At 40.4% G+C, this 25,002-nt stretch overlaps 1 protein-coding gene across 6 annotated transcripts in view; it reads left to right on the forward strand.

Moving 5' to 3' along the window:
• The window catches only part of sema6cb (semaphorin 6Cb), a 146,238-nt gene that overhangs the window by 61,114 nt on the left and 60,122 nt on the right, over positions 1-25,002 (forward strand). For 5 of the 6 annotated variants that reach the window (XM_005739218.1, XM_005739222.1, XM_005739223.1 and 2 more), the window contains 2 exons: positions 58-239; positions 22,967-23,169. In XM_005739218.1, the coding sequence (XP_005739275.1) occupies positions 23,028-23,169 (142 nt within the window). In that variant the 5' untranslated portion in view covers positions 58-239; positions 22,967-23,027. Of the gene's footprint in view, positions 1-57; positions 240-10,008; positions 10,028-22,966; positions 23,170-25,002 lie in introns of those variants that run through there. The other variant, XM_005739221.1, reaches the window with a different exon arrangement.

Consider the following 25,002-nt stretch of genomic DNA (forward strand, 5'->3'; position numbering starts at 1 on the left):
TGCAGCTGTCTTTATTCTGCTTTACATTCTCATTTTTTTTTCTCTGTTTGCTTTCAGAGGAAGTTCACTGAAGATTGAACGTTTTTTGAATGGAAGACCTCAAAGAGACTTTTAATCCTTGAAGACCCTGCAAACACCTTATCTTCATAACCCCTTCTGCACACGGCTGCCGAGGTCCTTTCCCGAGAGACGAAGGGGCAGCAGAGATTGGTGGATTGCTGGATGTGACAAACACCTTTGTAAGTTCAGTTTTAGCTTTCCCTTGATTTAAATTTTTCCCTTCATTTTGGGTTAAGGAATTCCCAATCTGTAATCAGGATAATATCTTAGGATATTTCCAGCATTGTACTTGAGTGAGGGCTCCTGGACACCTGATTTCACTCCTTTGCATTTTGCTGTGTTCAATATTTAAGATTTAATAAGCAATCAAACGGTTCATGAGGTTTACCCAAAAGTACATTGATTGATTGATTGAAAGTGGCAGCTTGATGGCACCATTAGAAACGACCAACTTCCATCAGATTGAATATAAGAATTTGATTTCCATGCTAAATTTTGAATTCAGCAGTGCAGGACAAAACAGAAGTTTGCTTTAGATGGCTTTATGATCTGTAGAGCATGCAGCATCGTCTGCCCTTAGACACGTCATTGAGAGAAGCCAAACATGTACCAGAAAAAATGGAGGTAATGGTTGCAGAAACGCAGGCGAGGATGTTTTAAGCATGCAACACAAATACATCAAATTAACCATGACCAGGCTTTACACTGCGTTCCTCTGTGCATGCTGTAAACTCTTTCAGAAGCATAATTTCACACAATTTTGTGTATTGATGATGAATGTGAGAAATGATGACATGTTTGTCTGCCACGAATTTGAGTGCATAAAGTTCATACCCTGTGAGGCTCACATTGGCCATAGTAATAAGAGAAAACCATTTGGCAGTTAAGAGCTTGATTGTATGACACAGTGCAGGTCATGATTTCATTTTGTGTTTTTCCAAAAGCAAAATGACTCGAGGGCTTTCAAGCAAAGCTCTGCCTCACAGAAACAGGTAGACAAATAAACGTGTAAAAATCGTTTGTAACTCGAACACATTGTTTTCCTGGGGTTGGCAGAGGCTTTGTCCCCACGAGCTGTTATTTACGATGATCTGACACTATGAATGCTCATGTTGGACTCTTGATCTCTTTATTCATACCACCTTTCAAAGCTCCACTGTTGTGTGATCCCTCTTTTGGCTGGCTCTGCATATGTGCAGCACAGGACCATTGTAGAGTGTTGTGCGTCAGTCAGAATGAATAGGAGCCCACCGCTCTTGCTTTGCGGTGTGCTGACAGCAGGGAAACAATACATGATAGCTTGGTTAGAAGGTTGAGTTTGTAGGAATTAGGTTGTTGGTGTTGAACCGGATCACTGGCATCACGGTGGCATAAGGGGCCCCGATGTGGACACCCATTTTCTGCCTGTCATTATTGATGACACAAAGACGTATCAAAAAGGGTGAAATGGGACAGAACAGCAGTCAGTGCGGGTGCAAAGGCGTGAAACATGATCAGACCACTCTGTTGAATAGTGGTATTATGGTGCCAAAAATGTGAGCGAGAGAGAGAGAGAGAGATGGGGGCAGAAAGAGAGTGACTGGCATTGCTTTCATATCTTGTCACCTACTCACTCCACAGTGCTGGCACTGTGAAGCATAGTTTGATGCATAGTTTAGATGTATGAACATTTGTTCATGGCCCACATGGTTTTGCAAGAAAAACAAAAAGGGTCTTTGCACGCCAAACCATAGCAGCCGAAAGCTGCAGGCAAATCCTGCCCTCTGTCTTAATTTGTACAACTTTACAAGCAGGGCACTGAGCTAAATTTTCGAACCTGCATGATATGAATGAAAATCACAGAGGGGTTAACATTTTAGAATTGTTGTCTATTTTTTTCCCCCAGTTTATTCAGATAACAGATTAACATTCTTTTCCACCCCATCACTTCTCTGCATGACCCTAGTTTTAGCACCTGTCTTTTCAGCTACAAATAAGGAAAGCTGTCTCTAAATCAGTAACACACTGAGAATGCAGCTGTCTCTGTTTCCTCCTTTTTATTTCAAAATTAAATTGTGGATTTTTTTAAATTTTTATTTTTTTAGTTTGTTTTTGCCTTTTCCTAAAAACTCATATGGTTAGAAGATGTGACATACGTGCTGGCCCACGTTTTAGCCCAGGGTGTTGCAATGTGGTTTGTACTGGAGTCACCAGGATGCCCCCCCCCCGTGTATATTCCTTTGTCTTTGCCCTCTGATAAACTTCAGTTGACCTCTCTCACTGCATGTCTCGAGGGCTTGAGTCTTTGTCAGTGCCCTAATTTTCTCCTCCTTACCCTTTTTCCCATCTTCATTCCTGACTTGCGCTCTTGTTCAGTGTTAAATGAAGGCATGGCCACACTTGGATGTGCTGTGACAAATTGGCACACAGGAGGCAGATGGTGATGGGGAGGAGACTGGTTGTCATGCCATTTGCTGTAACGACATGAATTGATCTCTGTGCCACAGAGCAGCCAAACACGCTTCACTTGTGTAATCCTGACTTTGGTTAGCGCATACGTGCATGCACACACACGTATGCCTACACACACACCCCAACAAACTCTGTTCCACATGCCACACTACACCAGCCTTCCGTCCCCATTAGTATCAATGATGTGTGCAGTGGAGGCGCTCGCTAACTGTCATAGGCTCTTTGCTTGGATCCGCTCAGAGAGGCAAAGGGATGCTCAGGGATTTTGACAGAGAGACAGAGCTCAGACTAATGGTAGGCCGGTGAGAGTCGGGGAGCCCTAAAAAAAGAGCCTACGATAGGCATAGCTTTGCCGGTGTACTGTACGTGTCAGCCAGCTGTTCTATTTACAGAGCTGCTGTCTTAACAATGTTTGCCCATGAGGCTTTGGTGCAACTCGTCTAGAATCCCCATGGGTGTTTTTTATTGCAACATGACTTCTGGTAAAATTATAGTTTTCCTGACAGGACTGGCATTGCTCATTAGGCCTTCCAAGGGATATTAAATTTGTTCCCCAATTGGGTTTTCTTTGGAGCTGCATTAAAATATACTCATCTTAGCTTAAATTATGTGTGGATACACAAGAGACTATGTGTTACGAATCGGTGTAAAATGAAAAAATGAAGCAAGCTTTACTTTATAATGTTGGCACTCTTGTACCTTGAGCAAAAAGGTAAAGGGTCATGGACAGGTTAACAGTTAAACTACTAAAATTCCTGCTGTAGTATCTTACAAATAGTTGTCAGTTTAACACAAAAACAAGCGGGTGCTTTAGAGTGGAGATGGCGTAGATACCATCAGACAGGAAGACAGTGCAACATATGTCTTATCTTAGTGTAAGACTGATGAAATGCCCAACGAACCAGTGTTTGATTGGGGAACTGCAGAGAACTGAGAGGTTAATGGGTTGTGGTCTGTAAAAATCACAACAAGTACTGAATTCACGTACACGCCAAAACACTGTAAAGGCCAGATCAATGACAGGATTTCCTGAAGCAGCGGTTCAGAAAATCAAATTTACTGATGAACTTTTCTACCCCTACCTGATCGATACAGTCTTCAATACACGGTAGAGGGTAGGAGTACGAGTCTGTACAAAGTCTTGGCATGTTGTCAGACTTGGACAAACATAGCAATGCCCAACTAGAACTGGAACATCAAGATATTTTCGTCGGACAAGATAAACCCAGTAAAAACATGTGATTGGATTTTAAGTCTTTACATCTATGTTATGTTCACTCAGCTGACTCTTATATGGCTTCAATAGAGTTACATGACAAAGCTGCTTAGAAGCAGTATGATCAGATAATTCTGATTTGAAACCATTCTCCAAAACTGCGCACAGGCCAGCAAACGTCATCTATAATAGGGAACTTAGAATTGGCAACGGGCTAACATCTGATCTCCAGGGAGAAAAACGCCTCTCTCGCTCTCTCCACACGCTGATCATAAAAGCTCCTAATTCTTCTCTGGGTGGATACCAAACTCTCCCTCGTCGGCTTCTATTCATCCTGGAACAACAAGGCAAACCCTCCTCCCAATCACGCTTAAATTGTGCACAGTATGCGCGCAAGGCAGACTTCACTATGTGGTTAGGCTTACTTGAGCCTTGGCATGTGTCACATGGCTTTATGTAGGCTGTGACATTTCAATCGTCGCCAAAAAGCGTATGCGAGGATGCACTCATGGACACCTGCATGACCTAACTGATCATGAGAAAAGAGGAAAACCACGTCATGGAATTCTAGACCGAACTGACCCTCAATCCCCTAGTTCCCTTGGCGACAGTCTGCCTGATGTGAGTAAACCTTCTGCTGATTTGCAGAAAACATTTTTGAGTATGTATTAATGTCCTTTGGGTGCCTCAATAAAAACACCCCAGTGCTAGTACATTAAAAACCACCATGCAAATATCAGTCAGTTGTAATTAGTCTGATTTAAAGTTCTTAGCCATGATTGCCACTGTTAGAATATAAACATGTGTCTTTCGTAAGGGAAAGCAATCTGCTAGTCACATTTGGCTCTAAATTGAGTTAACCGTTAAAAGTACAGGTTTTCCAAATGAAAGGGGATCGTTAATGGATCCGATTTTCTTTTCATTAAAAGCCTGCATTCAGTATGTGGGCGAGAGGATGGGATAATTGCTGGCTTTAGCGCTCCTCACCTGGAACGTGACAGGATAACTTTCCCACGGTTGTTTAATATTCAGTGAACTCGCGAGCCCTAAGCAGGGAATATCGATCAACACATGTAATGTATTCCTTGCATCCCTAACAGGCATCTGTAGAGCAAAGATCTCAAATGGCAGAGTCTCCTTTCATGATTTTCCTCAAGCAGTGAATTATTCTTTTTACAGATCACTATTTAATCTGGTATTCAACAGTGTTTTGATGAGCTTTATAACTACAGAGAGAGCCAAATCGACTTTTCTCTGAAACATACCTCTCAGACTAATATTTGGACTTCAAAGCAACTTTTTGCTGACTTTTATATTTATCAATGGCTAATTAACCTCACATGGGAAAGCAGAAATGATGCAATTTCTTGGGGCTAGCTTAACTAGCCAGCTTAGCAAAAAAAAAAGAAAAGAAAGAAAAGTGCAAACCTCACACAGCATGCAGTGTTTTATGAGATGTCCACACGCTATTAGACACTCAGAGTTGCTGGACAGGAGCCAGTTTGTCAGTTTGTTACAAGAATGCATACAAATGCATTTGTGCGTCTGTGCTTAAGCACAGCCGGCAAGCTGTGAGGAGGAAAACAACTCTCTGTTTGTGATAACAGCTCTTTCAATGTCAGAACAAACAGTCTGCTGGCCTCACTCCCCATAACCAGGACTCGTGTTCACATTGGCCATATTCACACTGAAACAAAAAGCTTCCAGAATATAGAGTGCAAAAACAAACCTGCAGCTAAGTTTAAATAAATCATCTCCCTGTAATGGGAAAGAAGTAGAAGCGTAACTGCTTCTACAATGTCAGCAAACATGGCTGCAGCCCTGCCGTACACCACTCAGGCTTAACATCTGTGTCAAGAACAAAATTCAAGTGATGTGGATGTGCGCTTTACTTCACTCCCAGTTCTCACATCTCTAAGTCATTTTATCCTTCTGCTCAGGTTGGAAACATTAAGTGAATTTGGATAATGAAGGTTTTGGATTGCATTGAGGTGAAAGTCAGGAAGCCCTCCAAAGTTTGACTCAAGGCTGTTTATAATTACAATTTAAATGAGCAAAGGGTCAACAGTTTGCTAATATTTTTTGTCTTAAACAACAAGTAAAGGTCATAAAATAGTGGCTCTTATTTTAGAGTTGGTCTAGATTTAAGCATAATTTATGGTAATGCTCTATGCTATTGAATAATGTTTACTTTGAGGGCAAAGCCTAGATTAATTCAATTATAATAAAGTTCATATATTTGCCCATTGAAGTTCTGTCACTTTCACCCTTCAGATAACTCCTGTGCACATTAAAATTGATCTGTTTGGACAGTTGGCTGGAATCCAAAAGAGCTGCTTGAGATGGAATAGGATCTCTGATGTTTAGCTTTCGGCTGTTTGCACTTGTTAGCTTGACACTGTCTCGCCAAGTTGAAATAGTAATTTGTTTTTTTTGGGTCCTTTTTTTTTTTTTTTTTACTTTTTTGTCTTTGTTTGTGCCAAAATCAGTGCTCTAGAAAATCCTTCTTGTAACACATCAATTTTGGGTTCTATGGTTATTATTCTAGGGTTTCTATAGGTTATTTGTCACATAAGCCCTGTTTTAATTCAGGAAATCCTTGAATATACAGGCTACAGGTTTTAGTTTCTCATTACATTTTTTTGTGTCAGTTTGTCTGCAACAGGGTATATAGTGTGTGCAAGCAAAACAAGGGTTCGGGTTGGCGATTAGGGACTTCAGAGTTTGAGTAGTCTAGCTACGGTCTTTCTCAAAACACAGAGAATTGTGCTGTGGACAGTATTAAGGTCTCAGCCAGTGCAAGTAGATCAGAAAACCACAGAACTGCAATAGATGTAGCATCTCAGACCTGCCTTCAGCCAACAGACTTGAAGGAGAGACTGAAGCAAGCCTCAAAGCCTGTTTTTAATGACAGAATGTGCTCTGTTATTGAGAAGACTGATTAAAAGCCTTTTGTGTCACAGTCTGGGCGGCAGTAGCATATGGCCGGAGGGCTTAAGCATAGAAAAAAGAGATCTGTAGTACCAAATCCCTGGGACAGAAGCAAGGAAGTAAAGTCATGGAGATTAAAGTGAATCTTCCTCATTCCTCTGCTGCAGAAAGTCCTCATTTGTGTATAGGCTTTTAGCTGTCGATTGGGGTGCAACACATAGCACTGCACTGCAATCAAAAAATGACTGAACATGTTAAATTGGAATTTAAAGGTATGCTAGATGACTTCAGGTTAGAGTTTAATAATTTCAGAATGCCCTTTGGTGAAGCAGGCATGTTTCTTTCTTGTATACCTTCAAGCCCTGCAGCCTATGGCCCTCAACTGACCCCTGGTCCAAGTTTAAGCTTTAGGGAATTTTGTATTACAACTCTCAGGTTGGCTAATGGATCCTTTTAGGGAAAGTAAATATGGACCTCTTTTGCAATTTCTTTAAAGACGTTTTTGTTTGCAAACCTCTCCCTGGCCTCCATCCAGTGTCCAAAGTTTGGAAATTCAGTGTATAAAGAAAAACTCTGTTTTCACATTGTAGAGAGTGTTTATAGGTTTGGGTCCATACTGTGAATCTATGTCAAAGACTTATAAACAAACATAAAAAGACAAATGACAACTGTTCTTCCTCATATACACATAAGAGTTCATCAAGAGTGCTTGCATTTGTCTCAGGCTTTGGTTTTATACTTTCAAGTCACTTTCAGGGAATTGTTGCACTGTTTCAGGGAACGGTTGGAGTTTGGATGGACTTCGCTCTAATTACATGCAAATCATGAAAATGCATTTATAACACTTGTGTTTGTTAATATGTCACAGCTTAAAAATGTACAAACTTTTAAATCAAAGGAACTGTAAAAGTTATGAAGTTAAAAGCACCAAAGATTCAGAAATAATGCAGATATATTCCTCTAGTGATAACCTGCGAACACTTTCACTGTCCCTCTGGAGGTGTGCAGGTTTGCGTTTAAATTAGCTCATGCATATTTTTGAGAAACTTTATAGTTATCTCAGTGAGTTTCTCCTAGACTCGAAATAGTCTACCTGTCTCTTTATTTACCTTTAATTTTTTTTTCATTTTGACTTGCCTGAATGTTTGAATCAGAGTTCAAATTTTTCTCTGCTTTCATCTTCCGAGAGTTTACCCCTCTGAGATCTGAACAGTCTCATTGCTGTTCTTCTTTTTGAGGCAAGCAATGATGTCAGTTACTGAAAGAGGATCAGATTTTATAGCTCTCATACTGCTTCATCAGTACCCAGCACATATTCTTCAGTTGAAGAACAACATGGCACTCGCTCCGCAGAGGCTCGTACATAATGAAAAATATGCAGCAGTTGAGCATCAAGGTCATTGTCGAATAGGATTTCTCAAGAGGGCTGAAAAGTCATCTACAGAGTGAGCAAATAAGGCCAGGTGGCTGATGAACTCCAGGAATAGTTTGACAAACCCTATCGCCAGTGACAAATTAAAGTGTCAGCGGCCGGCCTGTGTGGCATCACATTACCTGTGTTATTCTGTGATAAGTCTCATTGCCGAGCCAGCAGCACATGGTCGTCTGGAAAACAGCCTGAGACAGCTATGAAGACAGAGGTACAGTAACAGGAGACCTGGGCAGATGCTTGTCGCTGAGTATTGATTGGACCAGACGTCCAGACGACTTTAACAGCCACTGACGCAGGCTGTCGAGCTAGAGTGGAAGCTACCTCTTCTCAGCTCCCACGTCAAACTGAAAAGAAACTTGAATAAAATGTGCAATTATGTATTGTTACATAGCATCAGCTAATATGCTAATGTTTCCTGGGGACATATAGCCTATTTACACATTCATATTCAAAGGTACTGAGCAGCCATTATGTTAGTTTGCGACACAGGCAGCTTTTACAATACATTTTCATGTAGTACTATTGCACATACTGTGTTTTCTAGATAATAGCTAACTGCTATCATTATACCAAAGAAGCTGGAAGAGTTATTATCCTATGGGTACCACTTAAGGTTGTTTGGAAGTAACATTCACGATTACTCATAGGAAAAGTAGTTTATCATACACCGTGGTCTTTAAACACAGTTTAAAGTTTAACGAGTCAGCTGTTGTTACACTTGCTGTTGTAATAAGTTAACACGTAGCCTCAGTTTTTGAGATGTTTGTGATTGGACTGATCCTGTGTCTTCATTTATGTTATAGGAGAATTGTGAGTAGGGCTGAGAATGCTCCCAGGGTTGTTAGTGGTGGGATTGCATGGAAAATGTAAGACGGATGCAAATGTTGACATGGTACCTCAAACTACATTGCTTTGAATTCTAATGTCTTGTTCTTTATCTCTGAAATGATATGGAGAGTCATCACACCACTTATCCCTATGGACCATGCCAGTGATTTTTCTCTTTAGTCTTCATAAAAAACCAGAAATGGTGAATGTAGCGTGCCTACTCTAAATCTAGTTCAAAAAAATTAAACGGGGAACATAGAAAATATTTTAAATCGCAAGCTTCTATTTCTGCTGTTTCTTTGCTGACTTGCATTATGAGACTTTGTAAAATCACAAGACATGAAAAGAAATTTGTATCACCTTTAAAATAGTATTAAGGTGACACAAAATATATTCACCAAACACCAATTTGTTATTTAAATAGAAACCACAGTGGGAAGTGATAATTAAGATCATGAATTATGACTATTGAGACTTCCAAGTCATACAATCAGCATGCCTGTCTGTTGTGTGAGGACACAGGACCTTTGACTATGGCTATCAAAAGGTGTCATACATCACCTAAAATGCCTCTACGCATACAAGAATTCCTCTCGAAGTACACACTTTCTTTTGCTCTCATATACAGACACCTTCAGCCTCATGTCAGGGCAGCTGCAAGAGTAATGGCCCCAGGTCTCCTCCTGAACACAGACTAATGAGAATCTCAAATACGACAAGCAGAGTGCATTTATCACGCACTCACACTTAATGACACCACCACCCAGGCTCAACTGCATGCTCATGCCAGTATCTAGCTCCCTTATAGATGGCCCCGTTTGTCCCTCTGCTTTTCTATTATTGTAGCTGCCTGGTCAAGCCTAGTGGAAGGATGGAGGGGGCGGGGGGGAGCAGAATCAGACTCTGTGTTTGCAGGTAAAAGAAGACCTTCTTTGTGTGTCTCTCTCTCTTTTAATTTATGTGTTCCTGTCTTTTTTTTGTTCAATACACCACCCTCCCAGTGTGAATTGGTCTATTCTCAACTTCTTTTATTCTCTTTGTGTCTGTTTTTTCTCTTGTCTCTAAAAACTGAAAAATGCAGATGAGTGGAACTCTTCAGCTGAGGAATGGTGAGGGAGTTGACAGATGAATGCTACATGCACTACTTTGATCTACCTCAATGAAGTGGTGTTGTTTTATTTGTGGGGTGACATGGAGCTTTGTACGAGGACTCTTGACTTGAAAAGCTTTAGAGATCTGCCTGTCAAGGTAACACTGATTTTCACACAATTAGACACCAGGCAGCAGATATTAAGAGGCATAGTTTCTATGTGTGTTCAGTAATTCAGTTAAGCTCATCATTTTAGGAAAAAAAATCTCATTTAAATAATGATTAATGCTCACTTCAGGAGTTAATCATGTCAAGGTAGTGAAAATGTCATCATAAATACAATGCCCAATGCATTGATCTTTATGTTGGGAAGAATGATGATTGGAACTGTAATTAGTTGACTTCCATGGGAGCCCCATTGCCTCTAATGACTGTTGGGTATTTAGACAGAGATAAGGACTTATCCTCCTTAAGTGCTGGAAGGCTACATTATCTATACTGAGATCCAAGCCAAGCTTTAACACAACTCAGACACATGCAGGAATGCAAGCAGCCAACAGTCCCATTCAGGAGTGCAACAAAGATGGTCTATAGGAGAGCCGACAATAGTGATGTACTGTATGCCTCCAATGGACCTGAAAATGACTTGGATCACTTGAGGTGCAAGTAGTTCTGATCATTTGTCACCAGGTTTTTTTTGCAGAAGACTAATCAGCTAAGCAGAAAGGTTGCTTTCTAAATATGATAAATAAATAACTAGTACAAGCCCTATTTGTCTGAGCAATGCCAAGTTATGTGATAACTTAATCTTGTTTTCAGGTTATGTAGCATCTGTGAGTTAGAGGAATCATAAAAAATGTCAGCTTACTCAACATGTATGTATGCAGCCAATCTAGCCATGCAGAAACATTCGTGTATTCTGTCAGAAGTGATGAATCTTTTGGCCTCCACTGTTTTCATTAAAAGAAACACTGGGGGAGTGTCTTAGTCATTAACATGAGTGTTACTTTGTTTTTGTGTATCCATCTGAGACTACCTAAGCTGCAAGGGGACATTAGATGGATGTTATTTTTAAAACTGCTGTAGCTTTTAAAGGTTTAATTGTGGTAAAACCCATTTAACCCAGCAAAGCGGTAAAGATGAGATTCTCTGTTTCTACTAAAAAGAGGTCAAGAATTGCAATCTGTTACTTTGCAGTAGTTCCTCATTTCTTAAATCTTGGAAATTTTCCATCACTTATGTTGTGTTGTTTTGACTCTTGTAGCTCATGCTCAAAGTACTTAATTAATCCCAAAGGAAATTTTTAGGGAATCATCCAACAAGGGATTGAGCCCAAAGCTGGTTAGTTCTATATTGCAGTGTCGAGGGTCGTTCTACATTTGTGTCATTTGGCTACTGTAAGTAATCATTAAAGTAATTTAGGCCTGTTAGTAATTTGGTGTTGTAGCAGGACCTGCTAACCTGAAACTGAGTGGTGGAATTGATTGAGTATCTGATTCCAGATCAGTGATCTGTGAGATACTGCCATCTCCCCCTCTGCCAGCTCCTCCTCCTCCTCATTGAGATTTCTGTCCTTTTACTGTCAGTATTCATGTTCCATTTCCATGTTTGATGTCCCAGCTCCTGCTAACTTCCTCTCTTGTTCCATGTCACACTGGAGCCTTTGATGAGGTGAAAGGAGCCACACTGCTACTTGGTGTATGCTAGCCCGTGGCCATTGACTTGGGCAAGATGGAGTTTTTACAGCCATAAAATGAGATAAACTGAGCCTGAAAGCTTCTGGGTCTTTCAGTATGTGTTAAGATGATATCGTCAGTGTGAGACGGTGGTAATAAAAGTGAGGTCAGCTGCCACCGTGGGCTACTGCCCTGATAGGTAGCACTGTCATGATAAGACTGCTGTCTCTTTTCATCTCTCCCTTTTCTCCTAGTATGGGATGAAGCTGACACATGGATGTTGGGTTTGAGTGGAAAAGGCATCTAATAATTGGATGCATGCTTGCGTACGGAGAATGTTTGTCCCAAAGACAATGATAAAGTATTTAATCTTCCCAGGAACAGTGAGCCACACAGGCATGATGATGCCATTATCTCCGTGCAGCACTCTCGCCAAGAAGCCTCACTCTTAGCCTTGATTTATATTTCCCTTCATCAGCATCGACCAGTCAGATTGCAAAAATCATTCATTTATAAAAGCAGGGCTTGCTGCTTTTGTTCTTCCTTAACCAAAATTCACAAAATGTACTTTTGTCACACATTCCCTTGCTAGCTTCCCCCCCATTCCTTGTAATCTTGTTGGGATAATGTGACGGCGATGGATCTTCTCGGTGACGGTTGTGTGATTGCCTCCGCTAACAAGGGATAAAGGCAGCGGAAGAATCTTCACAGCTATTTATCTTCCTTTGATCAATTCTCAACTACTCTGCCTTGCTCTGTTTTATCTTTTGACTATAAATATCAGCTTTGGCACAGCTGAAATTGTGACCTCTTCTTTTGTCAAGACTAAGAGAAATGGTCAGGCGCTCCCCTCATTGCATGATAGTGAAATAAAAACATTTCCACACAGGGTGAAAACACCATTGATTGGTTGCGGAAGACAAGTAACAGATACCTTATGCCTCTCAGCTTTCCCGGCGACCCCTCATTTGAGTGACCCGAACCCGAACTTTAGAAAGATCCCCCTCGAAACTCACTTTTTAGGAGGGAACAAAAGTTGTGGTAGATTGATAATTCATGCAGGATGTCTTTCAAAATAGGAAGTGTGAAGAGTTTGAAATGCAAACGGTGCAGCAAACTAATTGGTACCACAGGGAAGATGGAGATCAAAGAACCTCTGTGTTAATAGAGAACTCGCACTCTCTTTTCGTCCGCTGCCGAGTTAATGGACACAAAGCCACTGTGAAGTCCTCTACAGTGGTGGTCCTCGGTTGAAGCATCCTCAGCAACAGCAAGCAAAAAAGAGATTGCCCATCTTCTGACTCATTTTATCAGTGGTGCAGGTTTTAGCACTGATTGAGTCTTGTCAAATCATGAAAATGCAAGTAAAACCTTTGAAGTATTGATTGCCTAGGTCTTTTTCATGTCTTTGCATTTGTTGTGAGAAAGCCATGAGTATGAGGATTTTTATGTACACTTGTACCTCATGGGGGTCTTTTTTAAATTCAAGCTTCCTTATATAAACCTCACCGCTCTGCTTATTTATCTGATGCCAGAGCAGATTTTTCCTACACTGTTGTCTGATTAAAAGCCCACGCCCACTCTACAGTCACTGTTGGCTTTTTATTTTAGCAATAAAGCAGTTGAGTATACAATAGGATCATAAGCAAGATAAGCTTCTAACCCATTATTTGTATTGCTGTTTGCACAACAAAAAGTCTCATTCTTGTTGTGATTTCGGCCAGCTTGGCATACTTCTGCTTATGCATGAGGTTTTGCTTTTGTTTCCTAGGATTACTGTTTTTTTTTTTTTTGACTGCCTACTGCAGTGACAGCTGAATCACAGCCTGCCAAGTCACCACTCTAGAAAACTGTATACACAGTCTTCTCAACGTATTGCTTGGTGTAAATGGTGCAACTTAGGATATAAAATAAAAAAGTAGATATAAATAGATGAATAAATGACAAATAAATGTGTAGGCACACCCACATGGCTGCAGGCAAACCTCTTAGCTCTTTGCGCTCCTCTTCCCATGAGTTTGTTTATTCACCTTAGGGGATGTATAAACATCACCAAAGCTTTTAACCACCTGGCTTGCTTTGACTGAGAGCACAGGCAGTGGCGTCTTAGCTTTAGTTCTGGTCTGAATGCCCATCACCTGGCAACAACAAACCTTTTTAATGGCTGACATCATTCTCACCACATTTTATTGAAGCATTTTATTAGCTTATTTTGATCCCGTCTGGATTGTTGGCTGCTTCCCTGGATAACCTGTGCATCTCTTATGCCCTTGCGAGAGGTCAGCAGTTTTGTGCAAATCGTGACAGATGCAGGCACCGTGATGGTGTGTAAAGTGCACTGTGACAGGAGATTATATCTGCTCTTTCCTCCTTTATATCAGCACTTTCATCATTGCTTTAGTACCAGAGCAGACAACAATGTACAGCATCTGAACAGAGGTGTTGTATTTCCATAATGTCCATGCAGTTGAATCAGTTTACAGGGAGAACACCTGATTTAACATTTAGGATGGTATCAATTAAAATTGGTTTGTCCTTTATAATGTATTTAAGTCAGCCCCGTCGCCCCTAAAACAAGCAAACAAACAAACGCAAATTAAATAAATTTCCCACAGTGCAATACGGAAATAAATTTACCAACAGTTCAGTGATTCCTTTTTGTAGTTATAATTGGGATCCTCAAACACATAGTCAAGGGAAAGTCCTCCATTCGATTTGTTTGCCGACTTCACCCGTGAGGTCAGACTGGGGTTCCTGAAATAGAAAGTTAAAATTGGAAACACAAAATGGAGAAAACAACAACAATCGTCCCACTTTTCCCCCTTTGCTCTGCATTTCTCATCAGTGGCCTCTGGGGGTATCCAATTATGACGCCCTTGAGGGAATGACAGTGCTTGGATTTCTGTCAATACAGGGTTCAGGTAGTGTTTCTCAATAACATTGTGAATTATTGATGACTGAGAGATTGAAAGGAGAACGGGGTAGTTAACATTCACTTTTATATATGAAGAGGAGAAAGAGATGAGGGAGCTAGGTTAGCACAGATGCTGCCCAGCATATTTTAAGCTGATCTTTTTGATTAGAAGACCCCAAGGTAAGTCTCGATTTAAATGCCATAAGGACTCCGGAAGATTGAAGGTGGATCCTGACTGACAGGGAGCACAGAATGTTAGTGGAATTATAGGCCTCCCTGAAGATGAATGTAAATAATTAACAGGAGGGAGACGATTGAAGAGGATTTCACTGGTGCAAGCCTTATCCTTCTTCCACTGATAGCCCTTTGGGTTTTTTTTCGCCCATTGCAAATAGACATGAAGACGATGGATGTTGCCTGCAGCGGTTTTGCAGATCGATCAGAGAACCGTCTCACTGTCTGAGTCCTGCATAGATCCCCCTGTGTGAAGTCTGGCCAACTTGATGTCTGTAGAAAGAAGTCCTGAGAGCAGGCCTGACTGCAGGCAGGGCTACTTTTCTCCAAGAGTGATGCCCAAAGCAATTGGTGTTAGCCAGCATCATCTATCCATTCCTATTGAATCCATGCTGCTCAGTAAGACGCTAATATCCTCATTTTTGCTCGAACAACTGACAGTGTACATTATTTATTGCGGAAACAGTTTCCAGACGTTTGTTTTCTCTCTCCATCAGCGGGGTTGTACTTTGATATCAGCTCTCTCAAGATCTACCATCTAAGCTTAAGTACAAACCACACTCTGGTCCGTGGGGATTCTGTGATGAGAAGAGAATGGAGATTTCTGACATGGGGTGACAATCGATGGCCTGTGCAACAGGACAACCCATCACTTGTCTGAACTCTGCGGGCACTGAGGTTAAAGCAGCACTTTCCTGGGAGCAGGCTGAGTGGCATTGATGGCGAGGAGGGTCCCAACCTCCCCTGACAGACATGTCTCATCCCGGATGCCATCTTGCCCTCTCTTTTCCATGGCACAATGCAGACACTGTGAGAATAAGACTACATTATACTGACACCAGGCAGTTGACATACTAATCCAAGAACTAAAGGACTACAGGGACCATTGATTTTCTATTCTCGGTAAAATGCAAGAAGCCAGCCATCACTCCTCTTCGACCTGTGATGCTAATGGACTTTTTAAAATGTTGCCACAGTGATCCCCTAGAGCCGTTCTGTTTTTGCCACTGCAGGACCTTTTGAAAAGCACCAAAATCCCGGTTCCTTTATCTGACATGTTTGTATTCAGCACCCCATCTTCGATGTCTCTGCTGTGTCAAGTGTTTGTACATAGCATCTGCCTGGCCAGCGACAGGTAATTAAGTCTGATTTAATAATGAAAGTGGCATTATAAACATGAACATAAGTGTTTCTTTTTATGTGTTAAAATATGTTTAAAGATCTTTTTATCTAGGTTGTAACTACACTACAGTGAACTGGCTTGTACCATGTGCAGCATCTACCTAAAATCTCGAATCCACCTATGTGTCTTGTGGGGGTTGTTCTTTCAATTATTGTCCAAGGCTCCTTGATCCCAATTCCAATTTGCAACCACGGCGTCTTTGCGGTGAGCCATTGGAAATCTAATTAGTGAAGTTTCTCCTGTCTGGGAGGGTTCAGGGGAGAGTTGAACTAACTGGCAAAGGAAAGCATTGCTTCGAACATTTGTAGAGAATATTTCCAATGAAGAATATTTTCAGGACATTTTATTTTTCACATCAGCTTTTGAACGTTAACGGCTTTATGTGGAAATATCTGAAAGTATGCAGGAAGAGCAGGATTTGAGTGCTTGAGAAAAACAACTCAGTGCAGATGGTGATGTGCTGTGTGATTTGTGTCATGGGACTGCAATGAGATTGGTGATCTGATGAACCTTCCAAAGGGAGTTTGGGGAGGGACAATATGGCTCGGGACTCAACAACGAAATGATTGTCTCACCACACACCATTCATATCATGTGTTGTTTTTCCTCCGGTCACATTAAAATTCCCCTGCAGTTGTTTTGACAGCAAGACCAAAAAAAAAAAAAAAAAGAAAAATCATGAGGCAAAAATATTCATTAGTTTTACAAAGCTAGAAAACGCAGATATGGTCTGTCATTCAAATGTTTAAATTTTTTATTCATTATGTGGATTTTACAGTTGGGTCCATAAATATTTAGACAGAGGCAGCTTTTTTCTAACTTTGTTTCTGTACATTACCTCATTGAATTTTAAATGAAACAACTCAGATGCAGTTGAACTTGAAAAATGTGAGGAAACAGCATTTTTTTAACACAACCCCTTCATTTAGGGCATCTGATTTTATTTCAGATATGTGTCCCTGTAAAATCTCTAAACAGCACAGAAAGTCCATCACAGAAGATTAATTGTTGTTGGAGCAGGTTAATGGAGGTATAAAGGGTGCCACAGATACACTAATGGAAAATGATGTTTCGTAAAGCATCTCAACTCTCTATATGCCTTCTTGCATGAATAATATAACACCACGACCCTAATTGTATATCCAGCAGTCAGGGTCTGTTTTCTTCGCTTACTCTTCTGCCTCTCTTGCTAAGTGTTCACTCTGTAAAGCTTGAACACAGCGTCCTCAAACATACCCCACACTTGACTTATCATGTGGAAGCCATATTCTTGGTGTTATTATAGCACCCAGAATAATAGCCTATTTTGTAATGGCCTGCTGAGAGCAGAGGCTAATGTGGCTAATTGTGTCTGAAATTATCATGGAGTCCAGGGATATGCTCGCTCATTATGCTGACCAGTGTTTCCTGCAAATATGTGAGAACAGAAACTAGTGTGGCTTCAGACAAAAGATTCACAGCCAGGGGGCTCAGAGATATCAAAGCCCACAGAGGTGAAAGGTAGACTCAATTCTGTGGCTATCAAAAAATGAGTGGATTAGCCTCCCCACCACTGAAGCACGGTAAGGGCTGGGAATATTAGAGAGTGATTTTTGCATCAGGATTATGCTCTGCTGCTCAGTTGTGCAGCAGGTGTTGTCAGAAAACAGAAGTCCCAGGAGTTGACAGGTGCATACAGAGCAATGCAGCTGATTGAGGATGAAATTGAAATTTAGATTTTAAACGTGACTTTTTACGGGACAGTTATTGTCAGGCAAATGGGGACGCAGAACATAAAAATTTACTTGCAGGAGTTTATACATGAATTTAAATGACTGCATGGCTCAATTCATGACAACGATTTAAGGTCATCATTTCTTATTATTTTAGTCTGATTTATGCATTAGCCCAGAAAAGGCCTGGATTCTGTGTGGATTCATCTTACAAATCCAGATGCGGTGCTGTTGACTAATCCAAATGAATGTCAGATTATCAATGGTGTGCCACAACATCCCAGAAACACTTACCCCTCCAAAGAGGCCCAACTGCCAGTCTCTCACAGATTGCTTAACACGTCCAGTTCATTAAAAAGAAAATGATCCAAGCCCTCCCATCAAACCCTAGAACACAGAGAGTGAACATGGAATAGGATCAGCACTGGCCTATATCCTTCGGACAGCTGTCAGCTCACCAGCAATCCATCTCTCCTTAGACTGCACAGAAAGTCATTAACTGATTAGACTTTGTGTTGGGTTAAATTAAGAGAGCTCAAAGTTCCAGAGGGTAGTTGATTTGTAGACACATTTTTCAGTGTGCTTTGCTTTGTCTGCTAGTGTAACAGATTCAAAAGTATAGTTTATGCTCGTTTCCAGTTCTATATCTTTATGTTTCTTTGACTTTAGCGGGGTAGCTTGATTTGATTTCCAGTTGGAAAGGAAATATGCATCTATCTATAACCAGCCCTGGTGCAGCTGTTCAGTTCATCCTGTCTGAAACAAGCTGCTTTAGCTTTCCCTTTAAGCCAGCTTTCTTTTGATTAGCTGCCTCGTGTAAACAGAAGGTTTTAACTGTTTAGCGGTTGTGCTCACAGCTGTGGCTGTGAGGACCATATTAACAATATCACCTGTTTTTGATGTTACACAGACCTAATGGCATTAAAAACTGTTGAAAACGGAGCTTTTAGGGCAGACTGAAGACTGTGCTTTTGGCACAAAGGAGTTATTTGTAATATACTAACCTCATTATTTGGAACTTGGGCCATATTTAATATAAGAATCCACTATTGAAACAGCGTCTGTTTGAGAGAAAACGGGGAAATAATAAGTCTACTTTAAGCTGTACAACCAGAACAATGTCAGCGATGGAACAGAACTAAAGGCAAGAGCTTGGACCTTCAGTACGTAATGTCTATCTGCAGGAAATCATCTGATGGAGCACCAAAGACTGTTTATTCTAGGAGAACAATTTTAGTAAAGCCGACTTTAGGTACAAATCCCAAAATGAAACTTGTTTCAATATCTTCCATCCAGAAATTTCCTATAAATATAATATACTGTGATGTTTGATTTCATAGTTTCAGGTAAGCAGTGTCTCTAAAATAATCAATGATGCTGCATTCAGTGCCTGATTCACATACAATAAATCACACCCAGAGAACAAATTTATAATCAGGTGAAATGTTTGATATGCACTGCACAGTGTACACGGCACAGAAATGAGTATTTAATCTTTTTCAAGTGCAGAACTGAAATGTTTTTTTGTGCAACATTGATTCATTGATGTGAGCTTCTTTGGGGAGCCTCATTTGCCAGCATTTAACTTAAAAGTTCAGCAGCTTGTGGAGTATATTTTCGTATGATTTGAGCTCGCCAGTATTTCACACTTGAAATCTGAAGGTAAAAATCAGATTTTCTTTTTTTTGGTGGGGGGTAGTTTTTAGCCTTTATTTGGTAGGGCAGTAGAGAGCAGACAGCAAAGAACAAGGGGAATGATGCAGGAAATAGTGGGTGGAATCTAACCAGGAGCTCTACTTTTCACATATGCTCAACCAGGGGTGGGCGACATATCCAATACACTCGATGAGTATAAAGACAAATCCCTTCTGTCTAGATTTGCAAGTATTTATTTTTGTCACACAGCTTCTAGCAGTAAAGTTTGAAAAATGTCTGCAGCACCAGTTCAGGATAATGAAGTCCTCAACAGTCTGAAACTCAACCTTAACTGCAAGCTAATACTGTATGCACAAACCATGTGGGGTATATTACTTGTCTTGCATAAGCTCTTGTACTCAGTATGGTTGTCTTGTTTTCACACTCTGTTGGTTGCCTTCCTTTAGCTAAGTAGGTTGTCAATAAATGATCTCTGCCTTTCTTTTTCACAAGAATATAGTGTTCCCCGGACACGCTGCTTAGGTTTATGTGCGGCTCTGCGTATTCATGATGAAAGTGGATACATTTTGACATTCGGCTGTTTTATTGGTAATTTAACGCTATAAATGACAAAAGTTTGTTTAGCCTTTTTCTGCCGTGAATGTTTTTGACGTTTTAAGCGACGTTTCTCACTTATTTGTCTTCATAATAACATCATCTGTTTAAATAGCTGCTTCGCTGGCTGGGAGAAAAAAAACAAAGCAGCCAAATTATACCATATGAGGCTAATTCATCAGGTATATCGCTCTCATATACTTACTAAGGCAGGCCACACAAGCTGCTGTAATTCACAGAGTAAACACAAACAGACACTCGCCTACTCGCGTCGATTTATGGTGTTGTGATCATCGCTTGACCTCATTGCTAAATGCAGCTTTCTGCCTGCATTTAAATGAGGCACACTATTATCAATATTGATGACAGTTCACGTCTCTGTTGACTTAATTTTCTGCTCCCACTTAAAACCATGTGGCCCAAGTCTCACTGCCAAGCGACACAGTGCATAAACTTGGGAGGGCTTGTAAGAACCCCTGTAGAGGACACATTGCCCTCAATAAATTGGCAAGGAGTGCAGGTCATCACAGTTTGAAGTTGGTTTCGACAAATCCCTCTTCCATCCATCTGTTACTGTCTCTTTCCTCAAATATCAAACAGATGTGGAAATTAACATTCATGCATAATCTCAGCCTTGTGTACAATGTCTGGAGCTGTTAATTATTCCCACACAGACACCCGAGTCCAACTTTTATGCTTTTTTTTTTTTTTTTTTTTTAAAGAGGAAATATTCTCAGAGCTCCTTTGTCAAACACTTTATTGAGAATGATAATCTGTGATTTGAATTCTTGGAGGTGGATGAGGTTGCAACATCTTTACTTGATTAGCTGTCATTGATGGTTTTTGTTTGTTTTGTTTTTTGAGATCATTGACAGATACTGCTTGTGGTGTTATTACATCTTTCTTTGACTTTTCAGTTTTGAAATCTTGATTTCGATGGCAGCACCCTTTGTTCGGCTACGGAGTTGTTCCTTTAATTATGCAAGACAAGTTCTTCTCTCATGCTAACAAACGCACAACAACAAATGAATCACTTTGTTTACCACCCAATTTTTTTCCAAAGGACGTGCTGTCTGTACATTTGAATGTTTTTAGCACCAGGTGTTCAGGTTGATAAATGCAGCAAGTATTTGTACTATTTAAGTATTAAGCATTTGAGTGGTACAACCTGGCACATGCATCTGTTTCCTTACTCTGTGTGCTTCAGTGCAGATCTGCTTGCAGGTCATGTTAACATTTTCTGATATCTGTTTAAAAGCTGCTTTTAAGCAGTGAACCTTTTGAGCCATTTGAGCCTTTGTGATAATGGCCCAGGAAATTTTCCTGCCTTTCTCGGACACTAACCCACACCTAAGCCCAACAGTGTTTGCCAGTATTGAAAAGATGCCTGATGCAGACAAGGTCCCGTTATGTGATTGATTAGAGAGTGCATTTTCATCTGTGAAAATTACTTAATAAATCTTTGAGGCTCTCCAGCTTGGGTTTGTGACTTTTCTCACATTCATTCTCAATTTCATTTTTTTGCCCATTACTATTCATTTTTTTAACTTTACCAATACATTGCAGTCTGCATAATGAAATATTTTGTCATTGTAGCTTAACATATCCATTCTTAAGTTATATTTGTATTTATTTTCCAACTTCTGAATTGTTAAACCTTTCTACCCAGAGTCCTAAAAGGCTGACTGGGTATTGCCACCACCCTGCGTGGTGGGTGGGCGCAGCGTGGACACCAAGAATCACAAAGAAATAGAAAGTTATGGGAGAATTCAAAAATACCAAAGATAGCTGTCGCTTCCAAAAAGCCAATCATCTTCTTTGTAGCAGAATCTGGAAACATATTAGCCTATTGTGTTGTTGCATAAATTCCCACAAGTGAGTTTCCTTACACTTTCAACTCTGTGGCGGCAGACATATCTACTCTTTACCATAATAGAAATCCATGTGAATGTTTCTTTTGATCTAATATCACAAGTCTCGGTCACCATTGCCTTTAAATGTACAGCCCTGTCACAAATTATCCAGGTATTAGCTTGGGCCTTTTAACCAGACAGACAGGTGTGGCAATTCTAAACATTTATGGTCCTGACCTATAACTCACAATTGATTCTCCATATAAAGCACATAATCCTGCTGCCACTCTCTCACTGGTGCAAACAGAAATGTTGAACGTTCTTGCTGCTTCACTGTTTTCATCTTTTTTGTTTGTTTGTTTTGTTTTTTTATTTGATGGTCTCCACCTTTAGTTCCTCCTGTAAAAGCATATAGTTGTATGTGAGAGATGTTCACCCTGCTCATCCTCATTACATTTCATCAGTTTCAGGCTCTCTTTGGTGGCTCATGAGATTATGGAAAGTCTTTAAAGCCTCCTCATATTTCTTAACCATTGGTGACTGTTGCAGTTGAAGGAGCTGTTTTTGCACAAAGCTCATGTGTGAGAGCCACCTTTTAGAGGTGATATTTAAATATGCACAGGAGTGACCTTTTACCTTTTTACTAAATTAAACAATTGCAAGGACATCTCGCCATATCAGGCGGAGCAAGGAGTGTTTATTGTGTTTAAGACACGGTTGGGCAGTGAATGTTTAAGTGTCCTTCTGGTCAGGGTCCTGCAGCCTGCCTTCTCTCCTGGTTGCTTCCCTCACACGTCTGGTTTGCTCTGACTCCATCTGCCTTTTTTTAATGCATTTGCACTCTTACAAATCAGTGGTTGGGCGGACATTCAATCACATCACTGCATTGGCATGAGGCATTGCATGCTAATAGGAACTAAGATGCCACCTTTAAACATTACTCTAGTCATTCTTCAGTTATGTAATTGTTGCCTTTTAATTTAGAATCTCTATAAAATGCATCTATATCCAATGCGTGCTACTATATTAGAAGTCCATGTTACAGTGTTTGACTGTCTTAATTTTGTTACACTGAGGTGTCTCGGATGTCATATTGATAACAACAATGCACCAACTCTGTGCCTTTTCTTTTATAGGTTGGTTAGGTGAATCTGCTGTGGGCCATGTGTTACTGGTGAGGTCTCTTCCTCTGCCAAAATGAGGCTGATGGTCGTCTTGCCTCGACCCATCCTGCCAGCCTTCCTGGCTCTTACCTTTGTCGCCTTCTTAGCTCAGCTGTCCTCAGGAGCCACGCCGTTCCCCCAAGACCTGGAACCAATCAGCGTCGTGGGCAGAGAAAGTAAGTTCAAAATCTGTTGTTGCCATGGTGATCTCTGTTGCAGGAGTACATGTAAATCTAGAGCGAGGGTCACTAAGGCATATCTCGTCACTGGGGGATATAGCTTAGTGAGGTGGATGTGTTTAAGGCTATGTTTGCAGCAAGCAAATCTGTAGATGTTTATTCTGCTGCTGGAACAGCTATAATTAAATTTATTTGTTGAGCTCTGCGCTGACTCGGTGTTGAATAAGGTCACTTCAGTTTTAGTATGCATGATTAAAAAAGGTCTCAGTCAGAGCGGAGGTGCAAACTTTTAGCAAATTTGTAGAATAATTTTGATGTAAAGTGTGTAGCGCTGTTTTTTATTTTTATTGCCCATGTATCTGATTCACATTAGGATACAGCTGGGTTATTTAGACTGTCCAACAGGCTAAACATTGTTTTGAATAATAAAACATTTATTGTATGTGGCATACAACTGGAGTGTGTAAATAATGTCTGCAGTATATCATAAAAAGAACATTTCCACAATGCTCTCATGTAAAAATTCTTCTTCTTTGATTTATTTAGCTTGGTGTAAAAGTCAGCAGCCAAATTTCTCACAGTAGCTTCATTTAGCACTGACTATGAACAGTTGCAGGAAAAATGACTCAGCTGTCACTCTGTGGGGCTTTCATGTGTACTACTACTGACTGGTGTGCAAGAACAGCACTGACAAGAAATAAACAGCAAATATTTCTTTCCTCCCTTGGTTTAGATCAGAGTTTGGCAAACTTGTACTACAAAAAGAGCAATTTTTCAGTATTTTTTGCAAAGCAAAACAAAACCCCATCTGTATGCATGCACAACACATACATACTGCTGTTATAATGAAGGTGACAGCTGGTTAGTTTACTGACATCATAAACATTCTTCATTTTAATTTTCATAATGAGCTTTTTTTCCTGATAAACAGTTGGATCACCACTGATAATCAATACTTGTCCCTACCGAGGAGACAGTGACTACAATATGGATTTTTTTTTTTTAGGTTTTTTTTTTTCTCTTTTAGTTAATATCACCTGACTTAATTAATGTCTGAATTGTCCATGCTCTTCAGTCCCTAATAATACCATAATTTAATTAATTCAAACACATAATAATGCTTTTTTTCCTGTAATCTTTCATATGAACAAAAGATTTTCATAGCACAACTGTCTCAGCCATATTCCAATGGCAGTCGATAGAAGCTAATAATGAATTATTACCCCGGCTCCACATGTTACCACAGCACAAGACATTAAAACTTCAGAGCTACAGCTGGAAACCAGCAAGTTTTTGATTTAAGAGACTCTTGAAGACTTCTAACAGACTCAAGACACTGCTCTGTTGGACCACCTTAGGGACCCATCTGTGGCACCCAATAACTGGGAAGGTCTACAGAAGAGGTCTTGGCTGCTAAATGTAATGGCCCATAATTGATTTAAGAGGTGGCTGAGACCATGGCCCACACACTGTAATTGATCTATCTGGAAGAGAGTAACGCTACCATTAGCAGAAATAGCTGTGCTAATAGTGCTATATGTGGAGCTCCGTCCCAGGTGTAATGAGAGCAATTTGTCACTTCTAGTTCCAGCAGGTGACAGCATGGCGCAAGGTCCCTCGCAACTCTGAGACATCCATTATGAATCATAGTACTTCGTCAGGATGAAGTCTATGAAATCATACCTAAGTGACTCCTTCTTTTAGAAAGCGGACAAATAATTTTTCTTACACTTTTGTTTTTGCCTGACACCATGCTGTTTAAGTTGGGCATATTTAGGTTTTCCACAGCCAGTGCAGCTGATACAGGTTATACAGAACATGAGGCTATTA

Source organism: Pundamilia nyererei, unplaced genomic scaffold (genome assembly GCF_000239375.1).
Source record: "Pundamilia nyererei isolate P.nyererei 1_Seehausen unplaced genomic scaffold, PunNye1.0 scaffold00090, whole genome shotgun sequence".
Classification (NCBI taxonomy): Eukaryota; Metazoa; Chordata; class Actinopteri; order Cichliformes; family Cichlidae; genus Pundamilia; species Pundamilia nyererei.